The sequence below is a fragment of the Schistocerca piceifrons genome, chromosome 4 (assembly GCF_021461385.2).
Source record: "Schistocerca piceifrons isolate TAMUIC-IGC-003096 chromosome 4, iqSchPice1.1, whole genome shotgun sequence".
In the NCBI taxonomy this organism is placed as follows: domain Eukaryota; kingdom Metazoa; phylum Arthropoda; class Insecta; order Orthoptera; family Acrididae; genus Schistocerca; species Schistocerca piceifrons.
The window spans coordinates 344,836,962-344,856,061 of NC_060141.1; the positions used below are offsets into that span (position 1 = coordinate 344,836,962).

General features: G+C 44.6%; 1 protein-coding gene across 1 annotated transcript in view; it reads left to right on the plus strand.

The window, feature by feature from the left end:
* LOC124794768 (kalirin) overlaps positions 1-19,100 on the plus strand; it is a 2,150,963-nt gene that overhangs the window by 537,512 nt on the left and 1,594,351 nt on the right. Inside the window, exon 5 of the mRNA XM_047258392.1 lies at positions 512-571. Within this exon, the coding sequence (XP_047114348.1) occupies positions 538-571 (34 nt within the window). The 5' untranslated portion in view covers positions 512-537. The remainder of the gene's footprint in view (positions 1-511; positions 572-19,100) is intronic.

The window sequence follows — 19,100 nt, forward strand, 5'->3', positions numbered from 1 at the left end:
TACTGACTACAGTGGTGTCACTTGAGTGGATGTCTCCACGTGCAACGTTGGCGACGCCATTCGAGGAGCTTCACTTTGGTTGTTTGTTGACACCTGGCTTTACTCGCGCGATGTATTCGGGGGGCCAGCGATTAAGTCGCGCGTATCAACTCGAAAAGCGTCACTGAAGCTCCATGGTGGAAACAATTTAAATCGGAAACTGTGTATTGCCAATGATTATTTCCCTACCGGTATTTACCGCAAAACGTAGGCGGCTTCGCTTATAACACTGCAGTGATGAAGCGAGATAGCCAGATAACAGATAAAGGCGCGCTTATCATTTATCGGGAATACCTGTCTGTGGGTGGCGCGTCACGCGTCGTTATTAGTTTGCTGCAAGCTGTGTACTGCTTCTTGTGTACGTGACAGGCAGTTGTTGCCATCATGTGTTCGGCCACATATCTGTTGAGCCGCATAATGTTGACGGCTAATTTGTTGCCCTAACACTTTTCTTTTTATTTTCCGTCGCAAGGACCAGCCGCCACCTTGGGACAGCGGATGTCAAACGCAGCGACGTCCTTCGCTGAATCAGGTGAGCCCTGAATAGCGAAGCCCCTTTTCTGCTTTTGACTTCATTTCTAACTCTTTTCGCATTTTCGTAACTGATGCTTCCGCTGTTGTTATACTGCTTACGCACTGAACTTCCTCTCATAACTTCTCTATGATAATTTAATTTTATTACGGTCAAACTTAATAACATAACTTCCAACGCATGTGTGTCGTCAGGCACATTATCTTGTACTGCTTGCTATAATCAGCATTTTTAAAGGTATAAGCACTGTTTGTCAAATGTTATGTGTGTCAAATCAATTAATGTACAAAATACACAGTTTCCATTGTTCGATGTATTAAAAAAAAAGGTCGTCTAAACAAGCAATGGATGTTCGGTGAAATCCGGACTCTGTCTTCGAAACTGACTGGTGGTGTTTATAATACAATAAGGTGGTGAAAATCATTGGATAGCGATATCCACGTATACAAATGGCGGTAGTATCACGTAGACGAGGTATCAAGGGCACTGCATTAGGGCTGTCATTTGTAGTCAGGTTGATCCATGTGGAAAGGTTTCCGGTGCAATTATTGCCGTGCGACGTGTATTAACAGATTTTGAACGCGGAATGGTAATTGGAGCTAGACCAGTGGGATGTTCCATTTCCGAAATCGGTAGGGAATTCAATATTCCGTGATCCACAGTGTCAAGAATGTGCCGAGAATATGAATTTTCAGGCATTACCTCTCACCGCGGTCATGGCAGTTGCGTTTGCGTAGAGTTGTCAGTGATAAGAGACAGGCAACACTGCGTGAAATAACCGCAGAAATCAATGTGGGACGTACGACGAACGTATCCGTTATGACAGGGTGGCGAAATTTGGCGCTAATGGGCTTTGACAGCAGACTACCGACACGAGTCCATGTACTAACAGCAGAACATCGTCTGCAGCGTCTCTCCAGGGCTCTTAACCATATCGGTTGGACCCAAGACAACTGGAAAACCCTGGCCTCGTTAGATGAGTCCCGATTTCAGTTGGTAGGAGTTGATGGTAGGGTTCGAGTGTGCCGCACACCTCACAAAGCTATGGACTCAAGTTGTCAACAAGGCACTGTGCAAGCTGGTGGTAGCTCCATAAAGATGTGGGCTGTGTTCACATGGAATGGACTGGGTCCTCCGGTCCAACTGCTGCTTGGAGGCCATTTTCAGGCATTCATGGACTTCGTGTTCCCAAACAACGATGAAATTTTTATGGATGACTCAATTGCTCGCGATTGGTTTGAAGAACATTCTGGACAATTCGAGCGAGTGATTCGGCTACCCAAATCGCCCGACATGAATCCCATCGAACGTTTAAGGGACATAATCAAGAGGTCAATTCGTGCACAAAATCCTGCACCGGCAACACTTTTGCAGTTATGGACGGCTATTGAGGCATTGCTCAGTTTTTCGGCAGGGGACTTGCAATGACTTGTTGAGTCTATGCCACGTCGAGTTACTGCACTACTCCGGGGAAAAGGAGGTCAGACACGATATTAGGAGGTACCCAACGACTTTTGTCAGCTAACCTTCACCGCGTTTCTTACGAGTCATCGGTGTTAACGTTTCGATTGAAGTCCTTAGCCTATTTACACTGGGATTAATCAGAAAAAGATAAGTTTTCGTAGTACCGATAGTGACATCAAATAAATTTATGTCCTAAATGATTCAGTAATCTTAAGCCGAAAAAAAACCGGTACAGCAGTGGAGGAGATGATAGTTCTTCAGTTCTCTTATTCAGGCCATACCATCACGGTTCCTTACGTAATATTGCAAATAGCTCCCGTACTCATTCTCTTCTTCTGAGAGAATTTAAACATAGTTACTTGTTGATTCAGCTCCGTCAATTTAATTCACAACTAGGGAAATTTTTCTAACCTTTGAGCTGCAAAAAGCACCGTTTTTCTCTTGCCTTGAGGTACGTGCGATCAGATGGGTATTAGTTATGTATCGACTAGCACCAGCACTGTTTCGCTTGTCTGCCACTACATAATTTTGTCTATGGTTATGCTGTTTCGCTCCATTGAAGCTGGATAATTACAAGGTCTTTGCGTCTGCATATTTTTGGAAAAGCATTTACTGGCTGCAGGATGAACATGCAGCGTGAAAATTTTTCGTCTCCGTGGTACCTAATGTCAGATTTTATCTCTTTTCTTTGTTTATTCTTGTGGGTGGTTTCGTGTTGCTGCACGACCGAAAACATCTCCACAGTAACATGAATGATTTTTATTTCAGTCTCTCGGTTTACTTAAACTGAATATTCATAATAAGTAAGTTTCCCACGAGTATTAGGTCCGTAAGGATGGGGAGAATCGTAAGTTTGTGTCTAGGTACAAAAGAAAAGCATTTGTGGTATGAAAGATTAAGATCAGATTGAATATGAAGTGATTGTGTCCGAGTTAACATAAGGTACTACAAACGGGAACATATCTGACGTTATTTGTAGACAAGGTTATGTATATCACAGGTACCCCATTAAAGGATGGTAAAATGTTTGTTTCATGCCTTGCGCATTACGTCTAATATATTTGAACCTCCAAAGACACAGTTTAGTGTGTCACGTACGCCTGATTATTTTTTTTTTTTTTGAGTCATCAGTCTTCTGGCTGGTTTGATGCGACACGCCACGAATTCCCCTCCTGTGTCAACCTGTACAACTCAGCAATTGCAACCTACATCCTCAACTGTTTACTGGATGAATTGCAATCTCTGTCTTACTCTACAGCTTTTATCCTTTACAGCCCCTTACAGTACAATAGGGGTTATTCCCTTGCGTCTTAACAGATGTTCTATCACCCTCTCCCTCCATCTTGTTAGTGTTTTCCATGAAATCCTTTCCTCGCCGATTCTGTGAAGAACCTTCTTATAATCTGTCTTATCAGACCATCTAATTTTCAACATTCTTCTGTAGCACCACATCTCAAATGCTTCGATTCTCATCTGTTCGGTTTTCCCACAGTCTGTGTTTCACTACCGCCGGCCGCGGTGGTCCAGCGGTTCTAGGCGCTCAGTCCGGAACTGCGCGACTGCTACGGTCGCAGGTTCGAATCCTGCCTCGGGCATGGATGTGTGTGATGTCCTTAGATTAGTTAGGTTTAAGTAGTTCTAAGTTCTAGGGGACTGATGACCACAGATGTTAAGTCCCATAGTGCTCAGAGCCATTTGAACCATTTTGTGTTTCACTACCATACAGTGCTTTGCTTCAAACTTAAATTCTCAGAAACATTTTCCTCAAACCAAGGGGTATGTTTGACACTAGTAGAATTCTCTTGCCAGGAATGCCTTTTTTGCCAGAGCTGAACTGCTTTCTATGCCCTCCTTGCTCCGTCCGTCATAGAGTATTTTGCTGCTGGGGTTTCAGAATTCCTTAACTTCGTGTACTCGGTAATCCTAAATTTTGATAAGTTTCTCGCTGTTCTCATTTCAGCTACATCTCGTGTAACTTTCGTCTTTCTTCGATTTAGGAACTGAGAATCTTGACTATTTAAAAAGCGTGAAACGATGATGGTTTTCAAACCCCATGAACTTCAGCCGAAAATGTCCGACCCTCTTTGTGCTGATGTCGGCAGAAAGCCAAGATTCGTTAATGGCCCCGCCCCCATCCCTTTCCCGAAAGAATGTCGACCGCGGTCGGCATGTTTCCAGTAACGACCAGAACAAGACTTCACTTAATATAGTAGGTCGTTAGCGGGGCAGCGGCACTGCGCGTGGTTATTTCACTACAGAGGCTCTAAATTGCGGTTTTGTTGTGTTGCATACTCTTATCAGTGCCGGCCGATGTGGCCGAGCGGTTCTAGGCGCTTCAGTCTGGAAACGTGCGACCGCTACGGTAGCAGGTTCGAATCCTGCCTCGGGCATGGATGTGTGTGATGTCGTTAGGTTAGTTAGGTTTAAGTAGTTCTAAGTTCAAAGGACTGATGACCTCAGATGTTAAGTCCCTTAGTGCTCAGAGCCATTTGAACCATTTTTGAACTCTTATCAGTACTCAACATAAAACTGAAAACCATTTACACGTTATTTATAACATTAACAAGAATTAGATATTCATTAATTTACAGATCAACTGGATAAACGGAGAATGTTGAAAATAACTGCCATTAAAGCAGCGCTGTTAATCAACCGTTAAATTTCTTATTAAGATTTAATGTCCTGTCGACAGTTCAAACCTTCCCAGGTGTGACTGTGGCTCCTGTGGACAAGGAGGAGAAATAGTGTGTCCATACTGAAGGAACCACAAAGGTTTTTGCATAAAACGACTTGGTAAAGGCATGGAAAACATATCGGGATGACATAAACGAAATGTAGACCTATTTTCGTTCGAATACACATTTAGTATCTCTCATGATGCTTTAGGTCGTTCAGATTGATGATAATTGTGCTTTTACTTTATAGATAATAGCTGTTTCGGCTTATGATTGTGACGTTGGTTTCTTCCTTTCTGGCCGGCAAAAATGTTGGTTTTCCTCTCCGTTATACGGGACGGGTCATTCACATATCCACGATTGTGATCCTGTCGACTGAGTCCTGCAGAACAAATACAGCATGTTTTAAAAAACTGTCGCATACGAGGGGGGGTCTAACCTAACAATTAAACAATGACAGAAATTTCATAAAACCAATTTATTTTTCAATATAATACCCGTGTGCACTAACACACTTGCAGGCATGTTCACGTAACTTCTGCAAACCATTCAAATAAAAGGTCTTCGATTTCTAGTCCAACCACGCGTTCACACTATCAATCACTGCGTCATCATTGTCAAATCGTCGTTCTTTGAGGTCTTTTTTTAGGTTCGGGAAAAGAAAAAAAGTCTGATGGAGACATAAATAGAGAATATGGCGGATGACGTAGCAATTCGAACCCACATCACGCAGAGTTTCCAGTGTTGCGAGGGCTTTGTGCGCCGGTGCGTTGTCCCGATGCAAAAGAACTCCGCGCGCCAATTTCCCGCGCCTTTTTTTCTTTGTCTCTTCTCTCAAACGGCGCACAAGGGTGCAGCAGTATGATACATTGATAGTTAAGCCCTTTTGCAAGTAATCCACCATAATTACCCCTTCTGCATCCCAGAAGACCCATGCCATCACCAAAAAGGGCTCATTTTTGCACCCGGAATTTTTTTGGGGTAGGGGACGAAGGATGTTTCCATTGTTGTGGCTGATGTTTTGTCTCAGGATCAAAGATATGAACCCATGTTTCGTCCATTGTTACGTACCTTGCAAGAAAGCCATCTTCATCCGCTTTAAATTGGCGGACGATTTCTTCACAACACTGCACCTGCTCCCGTCTCAGATCTGCATTGAAATCTTTCGGGACCCACCGGGATGAAACTTTCCGGATTCCCAAAATATCCACAACAATGTCTTGAGCACGCCCGTGGGAGATTCCAAATGTGGTTTCAATGTGCTGTGATGTTTTTCGACGATCTTGCAAAATCGTATCGTGAATTGCAGTCACTGATTCATCAGTGGCAACAGTGATAGGCCTTCCGCTCCTTGGCGTATCTTCAATGGTTCAAATGGCTCTCAGCGCTATGGGACTTTACTTCTGAGGTCATCAGTCCCCTAGAACTTAGAACTACTTAAACCTAACTAACCTAAGGACAGCACACACATCCATGCCCGAGGCAGGATTCGAACCTGCGACCGTAGCGGTCGCGCGGTTCCAGACTGTAGCGCCTAGAACCGCTCGGCCACCCTGGCCGGCGGCGTATCTTCCACACTCGTTCTTCCACGTTTGAAGTCGGACAGCAGTTTCTCACTGTTGCATATGATGGAGCACTGTCCTTAAGTGTATTCCTTAAGTGTGTTCGCGTCATGTCCTCCGCAATTTCCTTGGGCGTTATTCCCTTCAAATGCAGATATTCACTCAGTGCTCGGTTCTCGATTCTCTCGATATTGGCCATTTTGCTTACACCACGGTATAAAAGGCATCCTAGAGGCGAAACTAACGAAGTTGGAGCCGCGAAATTTGACCTGCATACCCACAAGGGGTCACCATAAAAGTAGCTGGTATTGTTTATGCGGGACATTACAGTAACTGTCTCGGGCGAGAAACTTTTCGATTACCCCTCGTATTTCTACAGATGGTGGTGGTATTGATCAGAATTACAAGACAAGTCCATATAATTATACATTGCCGGAAAAAATTACTACATACTTTTACAAGTTTCCGATTCATTCAAGATTTATTGCTGCAAAATGTATATCGAGCACCTGAAATCATGACATTTATATATCAATAGCACAAGTGGTTCTGATGTACCAGTTTTCCACCCATGTTGAAACATCCATATTAGTACTTGGTGTGGTCTCCATGGGCAGCAATGCAGGCGCTGATTCTGGCGTTCTGTTTACAAGTCCGGAGAACATGTTGGCCAGGGAAGTGGCTGCACAGAGCACGTTGAATTTCACGGGCAGTGTGTGGGCGAGCATTATCCCATTGGAACAGCACATCACCTTCCTTGTACAAGAACGGCAAAAGAATGGGTCTAATAACATTCTGCACGTTCCGAGCGCTAATTAACGTCCCCTCCAGAAACACCAAAAGTGAACGAGAGTTGTAGCTTATTGCTCTCCAGACCATAAGATCTGGGGTGAGGCCAGGGTGTCGTGGACGGATGCACTCTACGAGACAGCGCTCACCAGCTCTGCATCATACGCGCGAACGACCATCACTTGTATACAGGCAGAATCTACTTTCATCAGTGAAGAACACGGCGCGCCATTCCATCCTCCAAGTGATTCTCTGACGGCTCCAGTCGAGCCCTGCACGTCGATTCTGTGGCGTGAGTGGAAGACGGGCTTAGAAGTAGAGACAGTAGGCAGTGCAGTATGTGCTTACGTCGCATATTGACACATCGTTCAGCCCTTCTTCACAGTGAGTCACGCACCCTTTCAAATACACCTGGCTGCATTAGAATTACATCACATGCATTGGTCATAGGCTTCTGTAACATACGCACATTATCGGTGGGTTAGGCGTACAGCTTTAAATGGCCCCATAACTAGAAATCCAACCGACTCATGTCTGATGAATAGGGGCCCATCTACCGAACCACTTTGTCTGATTCATCGCCCATAAAACGCTGCGGTGATGTAGTGTCGCACGGTGCCAAGAAAGTGGGATTTTACCCCATCATAGCTGTTTTTCTGCAAGGGAAACGTTTTCTAATAGCGCTTGTAATCCATCGTGCAGAAATCTGTTTTATAATTATATGGTCCTTTGAGTCTGTTATCGACAGTTCTTGGCCATACATTGATACTCAAAATGTTCAAATGTATGTGAAATCTTATGGGACTTAACTGCTAAGGTCATCAGTCCCTAAGCTTACACACTACTAAACCTAAATTATCCTAAGGACAAACACACACACACACACACACACACACACACACACACACACACGAGGAAGGACTCGAACCTTCGCCAGGACCAGTCGCAAAGTCCATGACTGCAGCGCATCAGACCGCTCGGCTAATCCCGCGCGGCTACATTGATACTAAAGCGACCCTGCTGCCACGGCCACATGATTGTTAGAAGATTTGCATCTGCCCACACGTGCATATTGGGTATTTTACTGTACCATCCCTTGTGAACCCTGCTTTGTCTGTAAATAAAATGCCAGCTGTAAAGTGCGGGTCTTCAACAGCCCATATCCCAACAGGTATTGCTGTGCGGACATTCCATTATAGGAATTTTTCTTCCAGTTTTCATACACGCAGCCGCTGTAGGAATATGTGATACATTTTTAAAACGCCGGCCAGAGTGACCGGGCGGTTCTAAGCGCTACAGTCTGGAACCGCGCGACCACCACGGTCGCAGGTTCGAATCCTGCCTCGGGCATGGCTGTGTGTGATGTCCTTAGGTTAGTTAGGTTTAAGTAGTTCTAAGTTCTAGCGGACTGATGACCTCAGCAGTTAAGTCCCATAGTACTCAGAGACATTTTTTCAATCACCTTAATGTGGGCTCCAGTTTACGGATTTGTACGAATGAGTTTAATCTTTTCTTCATAGAAAGGTCAGGGGTGATGGCGAATCTTGCAGTATCTAGCTACCTATTGTAATCAGTGCATCAGTAATTATTTGCTCCTTTATTTCCTCAGAGATCTCCAATGTTCTTGGGTTGACATTATGATGCATTTTTTCTCTCTGCACTGTCTCTGTTGGTCGAACGCGTACACGCAACGCACGTTGGTACTGGTACACAGCTGCTCCAACAACATTTAGTACAAGTCACTTGTGCTTTCGAATTGGCGGCCTTGTGGCAGGCGATTTCCCCAGAAACTTTTAACGCTTTGTAACGTCGTTTGGTGACGTTTCCGGACTAGAATTCCAGTCTTCAGAATATTCCTCAAGACACCATCTTCGACCTCTCGAAATTTGTCAGCATGTTTCTTGTACAACCTCTACATAAATTGTTACTGTGAATTAGACATGAATTAAACCCTCTTTACCAACATCATTGCTGTAAACTGAAGGAACTAGTGTTGAATTAGTTAAATGAAAATCTTCTGTCCAAGCGGTACACGTAGGGATTGGAATGTGCGCAAAATTTGTAGCAGACATATCTTCCTACCCACTGAAAATGGGCACATGTGGTTACAGGATGTCCGACTGGAAATAGCACATTTTCCTTTGGCCACCCACCTAATATGTAGATGACCTCGCGCCATTTGTGCATATAATCAGCCCCTCATAGTGCGTCATTCAGTTCGATATGGAACGTTGGCCAATGCCGGTGATTATTGAGGCAGAGGTGTTCTGTCGTGTGCAGAGCGTTGCGGTTGTCCAAAGCGCAATGTAAAGTGGAAGAGACCTCCATTTCCGGGTTCCAGACAGAAGGACAATATACAAGTGGATAAAACAATGACGTAAGACGGGTCCTGTAATTATGGTGAAGTGTTATGGACGTCAAATGATAGTTTGAAAGCCGAAGTCGGAAAATCCTCGAACAGATCATGCAGTGCTGCTGCGAAGCCCACTCTGATGTTCTCGTCGCCATTCCAGAATAATACAAATGCCTGGCACGCCTTTCCAGAGCATTGTGAAGCGAGTTTTAAACTTTCGTCCTTACAAGATGGAAGTGGGTCGACAGTTACGGCCGGGAGATAAACGAGAGTAAGCGCAATTTTTGCGCAACATTACTGGACAGATTTGACTAGAATGACGCGTTTCTAATCAATCTTGTGATGGTTGATGAGGAAAATTTCATCCTACGTCTACATCTACATCCATAATCCGCAAGCCACCTGACGGTGTGTGGCGGAGAGTACCTTGAGTACCTCTATCGGTTCTCCCTTCTATTCCAGTCTCGTATTGTCCGTGGTTTGTTAATACGAAAAAGCTTACTCGAACACAATCCCACATCATATTCATGAAAAGGGGTCAGGGTAGGCCAAAATTCATCATTTGGTGTACTGTTGCCTAGCCCATTGTAATAAATGGGGCATTTTTAATAATAATAATAATAATAATAATAATAATAGTTATTATTATTATTATTATTATTATTATTATTATTAGTATTGCTTTTCAAGACATCGGCCGACCAGTGAGTGTCATTTCCGGTCGTTATGCGGCCATGAGTAACAATTCGACAAGCTGGAGGCCACAGCCCATATGGGCCGTAATTCAGTGATTACACAGTGGCCTCACTTTCCGTATCGAATATTTTCACGATTCGATGATGTTCCATGACCGGGAAGATCACCTGAATTTTCAGTCCCTGATTTTTTTCTGTGGGGTCAACAGCAAAGTTCTTTTACGTCGACTCCACAAGACAAATGAGTTGAAAGCCGTAATCTGGAAAGTAATGGAGACCATTCCTCAAGAAATGCATAACAACGTAATGAATAGCTTCTGCGAACATCTTCAGCAATACATCATGAATGATGAAAGTCGTTTCTGTGATGTAGCGTTTAAGAAATGAACTTGTGTTTGGCTCTTCAGTAAGAGCAATGCGTGCACAACAATACCTTTAAATTATATTGCTTCACATATAAGCTGACATAACCAAATGCAAATGTACAGGGTTACTATAAATGATTCACTCGTTTTAGATCTCTATATTTTCCCAAATATTACATGTACAAATATGATTAATGCATGAATTGAACCGTAAACTCACCAAGTCTGCATTTTGAACTCTGTAATTTTTTTTAGTGCCACTACAGTCACACGACTCGTTCCACATCCTGCGTAGCAACATCCTGTCATTGGTCATCACAGGAGCATTGATGCGCTCCCTGAGGTGTTCCAGCGTTATTGGCATTGGAGGCACATAAACACGATCCTTACTGTAGCCCCAAAATGTAAAAGTCACAAGGCGATAGTTCGGGGGACAAGGACCATCTTCCCCACGACGCCCAATCTTGGTATGCGGAAGTCCGTTGTTTAGGTAGCGACGAACTTCTATGTTCCAAGAGGTGGGGGCGGGGTTACGCGTCTTGTTGGAAGGTGAAATTCTCGGAATCAGCAGTCATTTGTGGTAAAAAACCACAACAGCAACAAACGCAGGTAAGAAGTACCCGGCACAATCTTCTCACAGAAGAAAAACGGCCCATTCATCTTCGTCTGTGAAACAGCACAGAAAACATTGACCTTCTGCGAATCTTATTCATGCGCCACAATGTGATAAGGCTTTTCAGTGCCCCTGCCCCTTCCCGCACACACACACACACACACACACACACACACACACACACTCTCTCTCTCTCTCTCTCTCTCTTTCTCATATCGTGCCGATAAAGCTTTCCCGTTAGATGGAAGGTTGCTTCGTCGCTAAATATCTGCTTGGAGGCGAAATGTTCATCCTCAAACGCTTTCTGCATTGCGATGCAAAATTGAAGACTTTGACCGTAACCTTCCGGTTTTAATTCTTCCACGAGATGCATACGGTACGGTCTGCAATGTAATCGGCGTCGCAAAATCTGCCACACTGTTCGCTGTGGTATTCCAGTTAAGTGGTTCGTGCAGGCCGTTGACTTTTTCGGACTACGTACGAAACTTTCCCTCAAGTTCTCCACGATTGCATCTGGCACACTTGGCCGATCGTTCCTTTTCTGGCTATGGAGAAGACTACAGACAAGTAGTGCCCCTAAATTGTCGGTCAAAGCACAATGTTTCTCTGTTTACAGGATGGTTCTTCTGAACGCATGCTTCACTGTTGTCACAGGTAATCAAATCGCGTATTCGAAGACACATTTGCTTTGTTACCATCTTACAAAGGCACTGCACTTGTAGCGTCAATGGGGGGGGGGGGGGCACAGTGAAAACTCGATGAGTCTACGGTTCTGTTCATGCATCAGTCATTTGTATACATCTAATATTCGGAAAATATATAACTTTGACAATGAATGAATCATTTATACGAGCTCTGAACTGTTAGCCGCGAGCCACTCTGTATGAGGTTTTTCATGCGAAACTGTCCATGCAACTGCCTGCTGGGGTACTCGTGAAACATCCTGTGCTTGGATTGCAAACACTGTCCCTGAACTGTTTGCGCATGGTCGCAGCTCCCTGGTGACCAGACGTACAAGTGCGTAACTCCGCTTACTGAGTCTCCCAGCGCAGCATACATTTTCGGCTTGAACTCCGCTAGCCGGCGGGTGAGTTGTAATTAGAGCTCCGGAAGGACTCCATTACGCAAGCGCCCACTTCTCGGGCGCCGGCGTCGCGCAGGACGCAAATTAAGTGAAGCTGCGACCAGCGGGGTCCGCGGCGATTCCCGTGCTACTAGCGGGCGCGTGCCCAGTCCGAGCCTGCCCGCTCACCGCTGATGCAGCCAGCCCACGTAGCCTCCCTACGACCTCTCTTCACCCTTGCGTATCATGGTCACAACCTTCTGCCCTCCTTGTTTTTTTCAAAAGGATTAAGTCTGGCTCGTCAGCACTTCTTCTTTAGTCAAGTTGTTACACATAGCGCGTCGGACGTATATCAGGCGATCGAAGACATCTTCCGCCTAAGTAGCTGAGTAGTCAAAGTACGAGGCTTGTTTTTTAAGTAAGTACCGTTTTGAATTTTAAAAAAGACGTGCTAAGATATCTCAATAATTTTATTTTTACATGAAAGCCTTTACCTTAATCTACGCACTGACGCCATTACAGTCTGATTCTTCCTTGTTTGCGTTGTGTACTGGGAGTTTAAGATGCCTCCGATAATAGTGAGTCCCGCCGACTGTTAAGTGCGGGCTGTTATAAGATGTCTTAGTGCTAAAGGCCTAAAAGCGATTGATACTCATCGTGAGATCTGTGCAGTTTACGGAGAAAACATTATGAGTGATGGAATCGTACGAAAGTGGGTGAGAGGATTTAAAGGTGGCCGCACAAATGTGCACGATGAACAACGGAGTGGGCGTCCTTCGATCGTTAATGAAAGTTTGGTGCAGGAAGTGGGCAATAAGGTGGGAGAAAACAGACGCTTTATGATTTCCTCCTTGCGGGATGACTTTCCTAATGTTTCTCGTAGTGTTTTGTATGGCATTGTGACCGAGCACTTGAATTACCGAAAACTGTGCGCACGTTGGGTACCGGAAATGTTGACGGATGTGCAGATAACCAAACGTTTAGGCAGTGCATTGACTTTCCTTGAGCGGTACCACAACGACGGTGATGATTTCTTAAGCCAAATTATTACGGGCGATGAAACATGGGTGGCCTACGTCACACCAGAATCAAAGCAACAGTCCATGGAAGTTGAGCAAGGGCATCGTTTTGCTACAAGACAATGCCCGTACTCATGTAGCGAATCAGACCAAAGATCTCATCACATATTTTCGATGGGAAACTCTAGATCATCCTCCGTACGGCCCCGATCTTGCGCCCGGTGACTAACCATCTGTTCTTGCACTTGAAGAAACACCTGGCCGGTCAGCGTCTTCAAGACGATGACGAAGTCAAAACAGTGATGATGCAGTGGTAAACAAGTCAGGCGGCATACTTCTATGAGGAGAGTATTAAAAAATTGGTACAACGTTTTGACAAGTGCCTCAGTATTGACGGAAATTAAGTAGAAAAGTAGATTAAGGTACAGGCTTTCATGTAAAAATAAAATTATTGAGATATCTTAGCACGTATTTTTTCATTTCAAAACGGTACTTATTTAAAAAACACGCCTCGTAGATGGTGCTATACAGAGGACCCAGATTCGATTCCCGGAACTGTTAAGGATTTTTCCTTGGTAGGAGGTTGCATAAGGGATGCTTTTAGCCTCTTGAGGCTAATTGATGAGCTGCTTGACTGAGTAATAGCGGCTCCACGGTCTGAAAATGTTGTGAAAGATTTTGTAAAGAATTGTAAAGAGAGTTGGGCTACAGAGTGGCAGCTGTCGTCGAAGGAAAGCTGAACAGGAGCAGAAAAGCTTAACGAACAAGTTAAAAGAGCAAACCGAACATTTACTTAACTTGTATTCCTCCAAATTTATGAAGACTCATTACAAATAATGCAGCAAGAAACGGAGTCCAGGAATCTCAAAATCAGCAAGAAAGTGTCTCACTGTTGTAAGCAAGAACTGTGGTGATGGAACTGCGACAAGACGGCGTCTGCATAGCGTCTCCGCAGGTGCGAACCATTGGGTCCTCCAGATCCTTCACGACCACTGTCGATGTTAGACGGAAATTTACGATTCCGTTACCAACTGTGCGACGCCAGTGGGGTGCTTTCTATATGTGACACCACTGAAAACAATGCAAAATGGCTGTAAAACGATAGGCTGACCACGTGCACTTCCATACCGCTTCCAGATGATGACAGAGGATGACGCGGTGGCCTTCATGGTGTGGACGAGGATTGATACGGGAGACGAATGGTCGGCCTCTGCTTATTGGCAAAATTTTGGGAAAGTGTAGTTGATCTGCAAAGGACACTGCAACATAGGACGTTAGTGCGACCTGTTATTGAGTAGTGGTCGAGTGTTTGGTATCCACACAAGGTCAGAGTAAAGGAAGACATAGAAACTATTGAAAGGCAGGCTGCTAGATTTGTTGCTGATGGGTTCGAACAACAAGTAACTGTTACGGAGATGCGTCGGAAACTGAAATGGGAATCCCTGAGGAGAAAATGACGTTCTTTTCGAGGAACACTATTTAGAAAATTTAGAGAACCGGCATTTGAAGCTGACTCCGGAACGATCGTACTGCCGCCAACATACGTTTCGCATAAGGACCACGAAGATAATATGCGAGAACTTAGTACTCAAACGGAGGTATATAGACAGTCGATTTTTCCTCCGTCTATTTGCGAGTGGCACAGGAAAAGAAATGACTGGTAGTGGTACAAGGAACCCTCCGACACACACGGTACGGTGACTTGTGGAGTATGGATGTAGATGTAGACATCTACATTGACAGGATATTAAACCCTAATTTTCCTTTTAACCGTATGTCAGTGTTGTTTCGTGCTGTTATATTTTATAGGGGCTCAGTCCCCCCCCCCCCCCCCTCCCAAACTGATGCAGTTATCAGCAATAATTAACAGTATTGGAATGCATAAGACTTTGGAGAGCACAATATTACGAGGGCACTACAAAAAGTACACGTCTTGATCCACGCTAAGACCATTTTCTAAGGCCGGCTGGAGTGGCCGAGCGGTTCTAGGCGCTACAGTCTGAAACCGCGAGACCGCTACGGTCGCAGGTTCGAATCCTGCCTCGGGCATGGATGTTTGTGATGTCCTTAGGTTAGTTAGGTTTAAGTTCTTCTAAGCACTAGGGGACTGATGACCTCAGAAGTTAAGTCCCATAGTGCTCAGAGCCATTTTTGAACCATTTTCTAACAAAAATGATACACTGTCAGAAGAGGGTACATATTCTGGGTTTCGTATAAAGACAGTTCTGCTGCAGTGCGGCTAACAGGTATACCACAATATGCGGGTGAAATGGCGCGGCAACTGGGAACGTACTCTTAAAATACGGGTAAGTACGATTCTTGTGTGGAAAAGTGTAAATTGCACGAAGATTTACCTTGAAATTCTGGCGGTGTACAGGCCAGCTGTAATGTCGCGTTCAGTCGTAGTGAAATGGTGCCCACTATTTGAGCAAGGCTGCACAAGCGTGGGCCATCTGATCGAGAAGGAAAACCAGTGACGTAAATCACAGGGGACAGTGTCCAGGCAATGGAGGAAGAACATCTGGAGGGGGGGGGGGGGGGGGAGAAAGGAGATTTTTCAGCAATGGGAATGTTTACAATGTTTACACATTGATTCTCGCACGACTTTGTGACCAGGGTGCGGATTCCTGTCGTCGAGGAACTGAACGATTGGTAGAACGGTCCGACCATTGTTTACAGAGTCTTGGTGACTATGTTGAAAAATAGTTTTACGTATCTGTGTCAGTTTCAGATGTAGTGCAACACTGAATGAAACTTACCTCAGTCCAAGTAATTTTAAAGCGATAAAAATAACAGGGGAATAGAGTTCAAATTACAAGATAGGGAAGCTGTCTTCTGTAGTTAAATGGCAACTTGAGGTATGTAAAAGACAAATCCTACGTAACTGTCAAATGACAGAAACACTAAATTACAGTGTAGCGCTAAACATATAAACAACATACCATAATCTCGCATGATGTAGATAATAAAGGGGGACTGTGATCAGTTTCATTAGTAAAAATTGCATCCAGTGCCCATTATTTGCAATTGTTTAGGAGGTATTATACTGAGAAAAGTATAAGCAACGGTAACGAGAATTGTCGGCTGTTCCATGGCTGTGAATATATAAACCAAACAGTACGTTGTTTTTTTTACATTAAAGAATTGCTTAATAAACTCACTTGGCTTTCCATAATAATGTGTAACTCACTCTCTGCAGCCCCGTCATACTAATCGTGTATAATCTTGCTTTCTGTATGGTGTACTTCAATTTGATGGATGGAGTATTTAATGCAAAGTAATTAACAAATAAGTGGGGAGGAAACTAAAGAATGACCTTACTAAAGGAAGATGTAGACAGTTTCTCCCTTACTGAGGCATCCAGCAATAACATAGCTTTTCTGGAGTTAGCAGACGTGGGGTAACATTTCAGGGTTATACGACGATTGGAATGTGGGTACTATTTTGGAGGGTCTTGGATTGGCACAAACCAGTTGAAAGAGTGAAGGCTGTCTAATGGAACACACACTCTTTGATAGACATTAGCGCAGCTAAAGAAACAGGCAGTCATTATTTCGGACAAAATCTCTCGCGGCCATGTACTAATTTCTAGAGGGTAGAGAGCGCAAAAGAGCAAATTGGAGAGTTTAACGCAGTGCTACCAATTACGTCTGAGCGAATGCAAACGGGTACGAGGTTCAAAGGACTGAGGACGGCGCAGGAGGAGAGTACTCCACCGAGAAATTGCCGCAGCGTTTTTCGAATTCTTATGAAACTGACGGGCTTACCAGACACAGCTGAAAACGAAATGTGCTTTAGCAAAAAAGCGCGCGCTCGGGGCTAGGTGTCGACAGGGACAGCGAGAGGGCAAAAGTTGTGGCGCTGCCGGCCGCTGCCGGCACCCATTAGCCGTTCGCCACCGCGTCCGTCGTTTGGGGGCCCTTGTCCGCCCAATTATTGACAAACTGTGTTCACGAGGCCTCTTCAGTTAATTAGCCGGCTTCATTGACGGCGTCTGCGCGTTCCGCTGCCGCTGCCGACAGCTCTTCAAAACGAAAGCTTACGGCCTCTCTGCTGACTGACTAGCTCGTGTCTTGTTGGCCTACTGGACGTGACACGTGAAGCGAAAACGGTGCTACAGCTCTCGCAGGCATAGCGCGGTATATGCATTGTAGAGGAAGACTGCGCGCTGTTTATGCCCTCGCAGCAGAAACATAAAATGGGAGGAGGACGCGAGGCGAAACATAGGTGAAACCTTTACCAAAGTAACATCAGCGTGTCATTAGAGAACCGTTACTCAGTACGCATTTTGAAAATATTCACAATTGAAGGGAGAGGGCACGTCGCAATACACGAGGGGCGTTCAATAAGTAGTACAGTACATTCTTTTTTTACTGAAAGCAGATTGGTTTTATTCACGATTCCAATACAACATGTTATTCGCCACTCTTTTGGCTACAAAATCCTGTTTTTCAAGATAATCTCCGTTCAGTGCGACGGCCTTACGCCACTTTACGGGGAGGGGCTGTATACTCACATGGTACCACTCTACTGGTCGACGTCGGAGCCAGCGTCTTGCTGTGTGAATAACCTCCCCATCATCCATGTACTGCTCCCTTCATTTGACCAAACAGACGGAAGTTGGAGTGTGCGAGACCCGGGCTGTAGGGTGGATGAGAAAGAACAGTCCAATGAAGTTTTGTGAGCACTACCAACAGAGACGTCCAGTTGAGCAGCGAGATGTTTGTGATTGGTCATCACGTCGAGTGAGCGTGTCCAGACCTTCCAGCGCTGCAGGAGGCACAGCTGTGTACGTACGGCCGGCCGGCACGCGGGATATCGGACAGATTTGCGCGACCTTGTTTCGATATTGACACACGCATCGCCCAACGACTCACCGTGCTTTTGTTCACTGTCAGGTCTCCGTAGACATTCTGCAAGCGCCTATGAATATCTGCGATGCTCTGGTTTTCCGCCAAAAGGAACTCAGTGATAGCTGTCTGCTTGGAACACTCCCCCGATGCAGACGCCAATGTGATGGCTGAGCGTGACGTTCTCGCATATCGGAACTCATGAAGCTTTACGTACCAAAGCGGGAATATTCCACGATAACTCACAACAAATTCCGCATTTTTTCAACGGAAATTGCCCACGAAAGAAAGGTGTTGATTACTTATCGAACACCCCTCGTATGTTAAGGAAGGAAGAAGCAGATATTCTAAACTGTTTCGTGAGCATTGAGATAATAATGGACGTACCACTGACTCCAGCAGCCTTATTGACAGGACTTAGCAACGCTCTTATCGAGCGAGCTATCCAGGCACCACACCACTGTAAACAATGGAGGAGGTAAATTACTAAATTCGATGTCTATTCTAAATTCTAAGGTGTTTGTAATGATAAGAAGCCGAACTGGAACTCACATGTTACATATCTTAAATGTGTAAGCATTGCAGCCTTTTAGTGCTCTGAACAAACCGTGCCGTACTGATATGTTTTTACGAAAGTGATGTGCGCATACATAAAGGGAACAGCGTTTGCAGAACCCATAAATACTTTACAAAAATTTTCGCGCAACCCTCAAAGTCGATTTTCATTAACTTTGGATTATATTCTTAAATTACGTCTTCCAGTTTAGCGTTGACTGCGAACCACAGTGCAGAGTGCTCCGTTGAGTATTTCTCTGCCGTTCCACTCTCTAACTGCGCGTGGGAGAAATGAACTCTTCAGTCCTCATGTACGAGCTCTGATTTGTCTTTTTTTATCATAATCATCATTTCTCCGTGTGTAGGTTGGCGACCAGAAAGAAACTAGGACAAAAAAAAAAACGCAAGATAAAATCGCAATAGAGAAAGCATTAATTTTTGCCTGGTTACTTCCTCTACTGCTCGAATATTGTTTTTAAAATCTCATATATAAAACAAAATAATTAACAAGTGATGATACGACGAA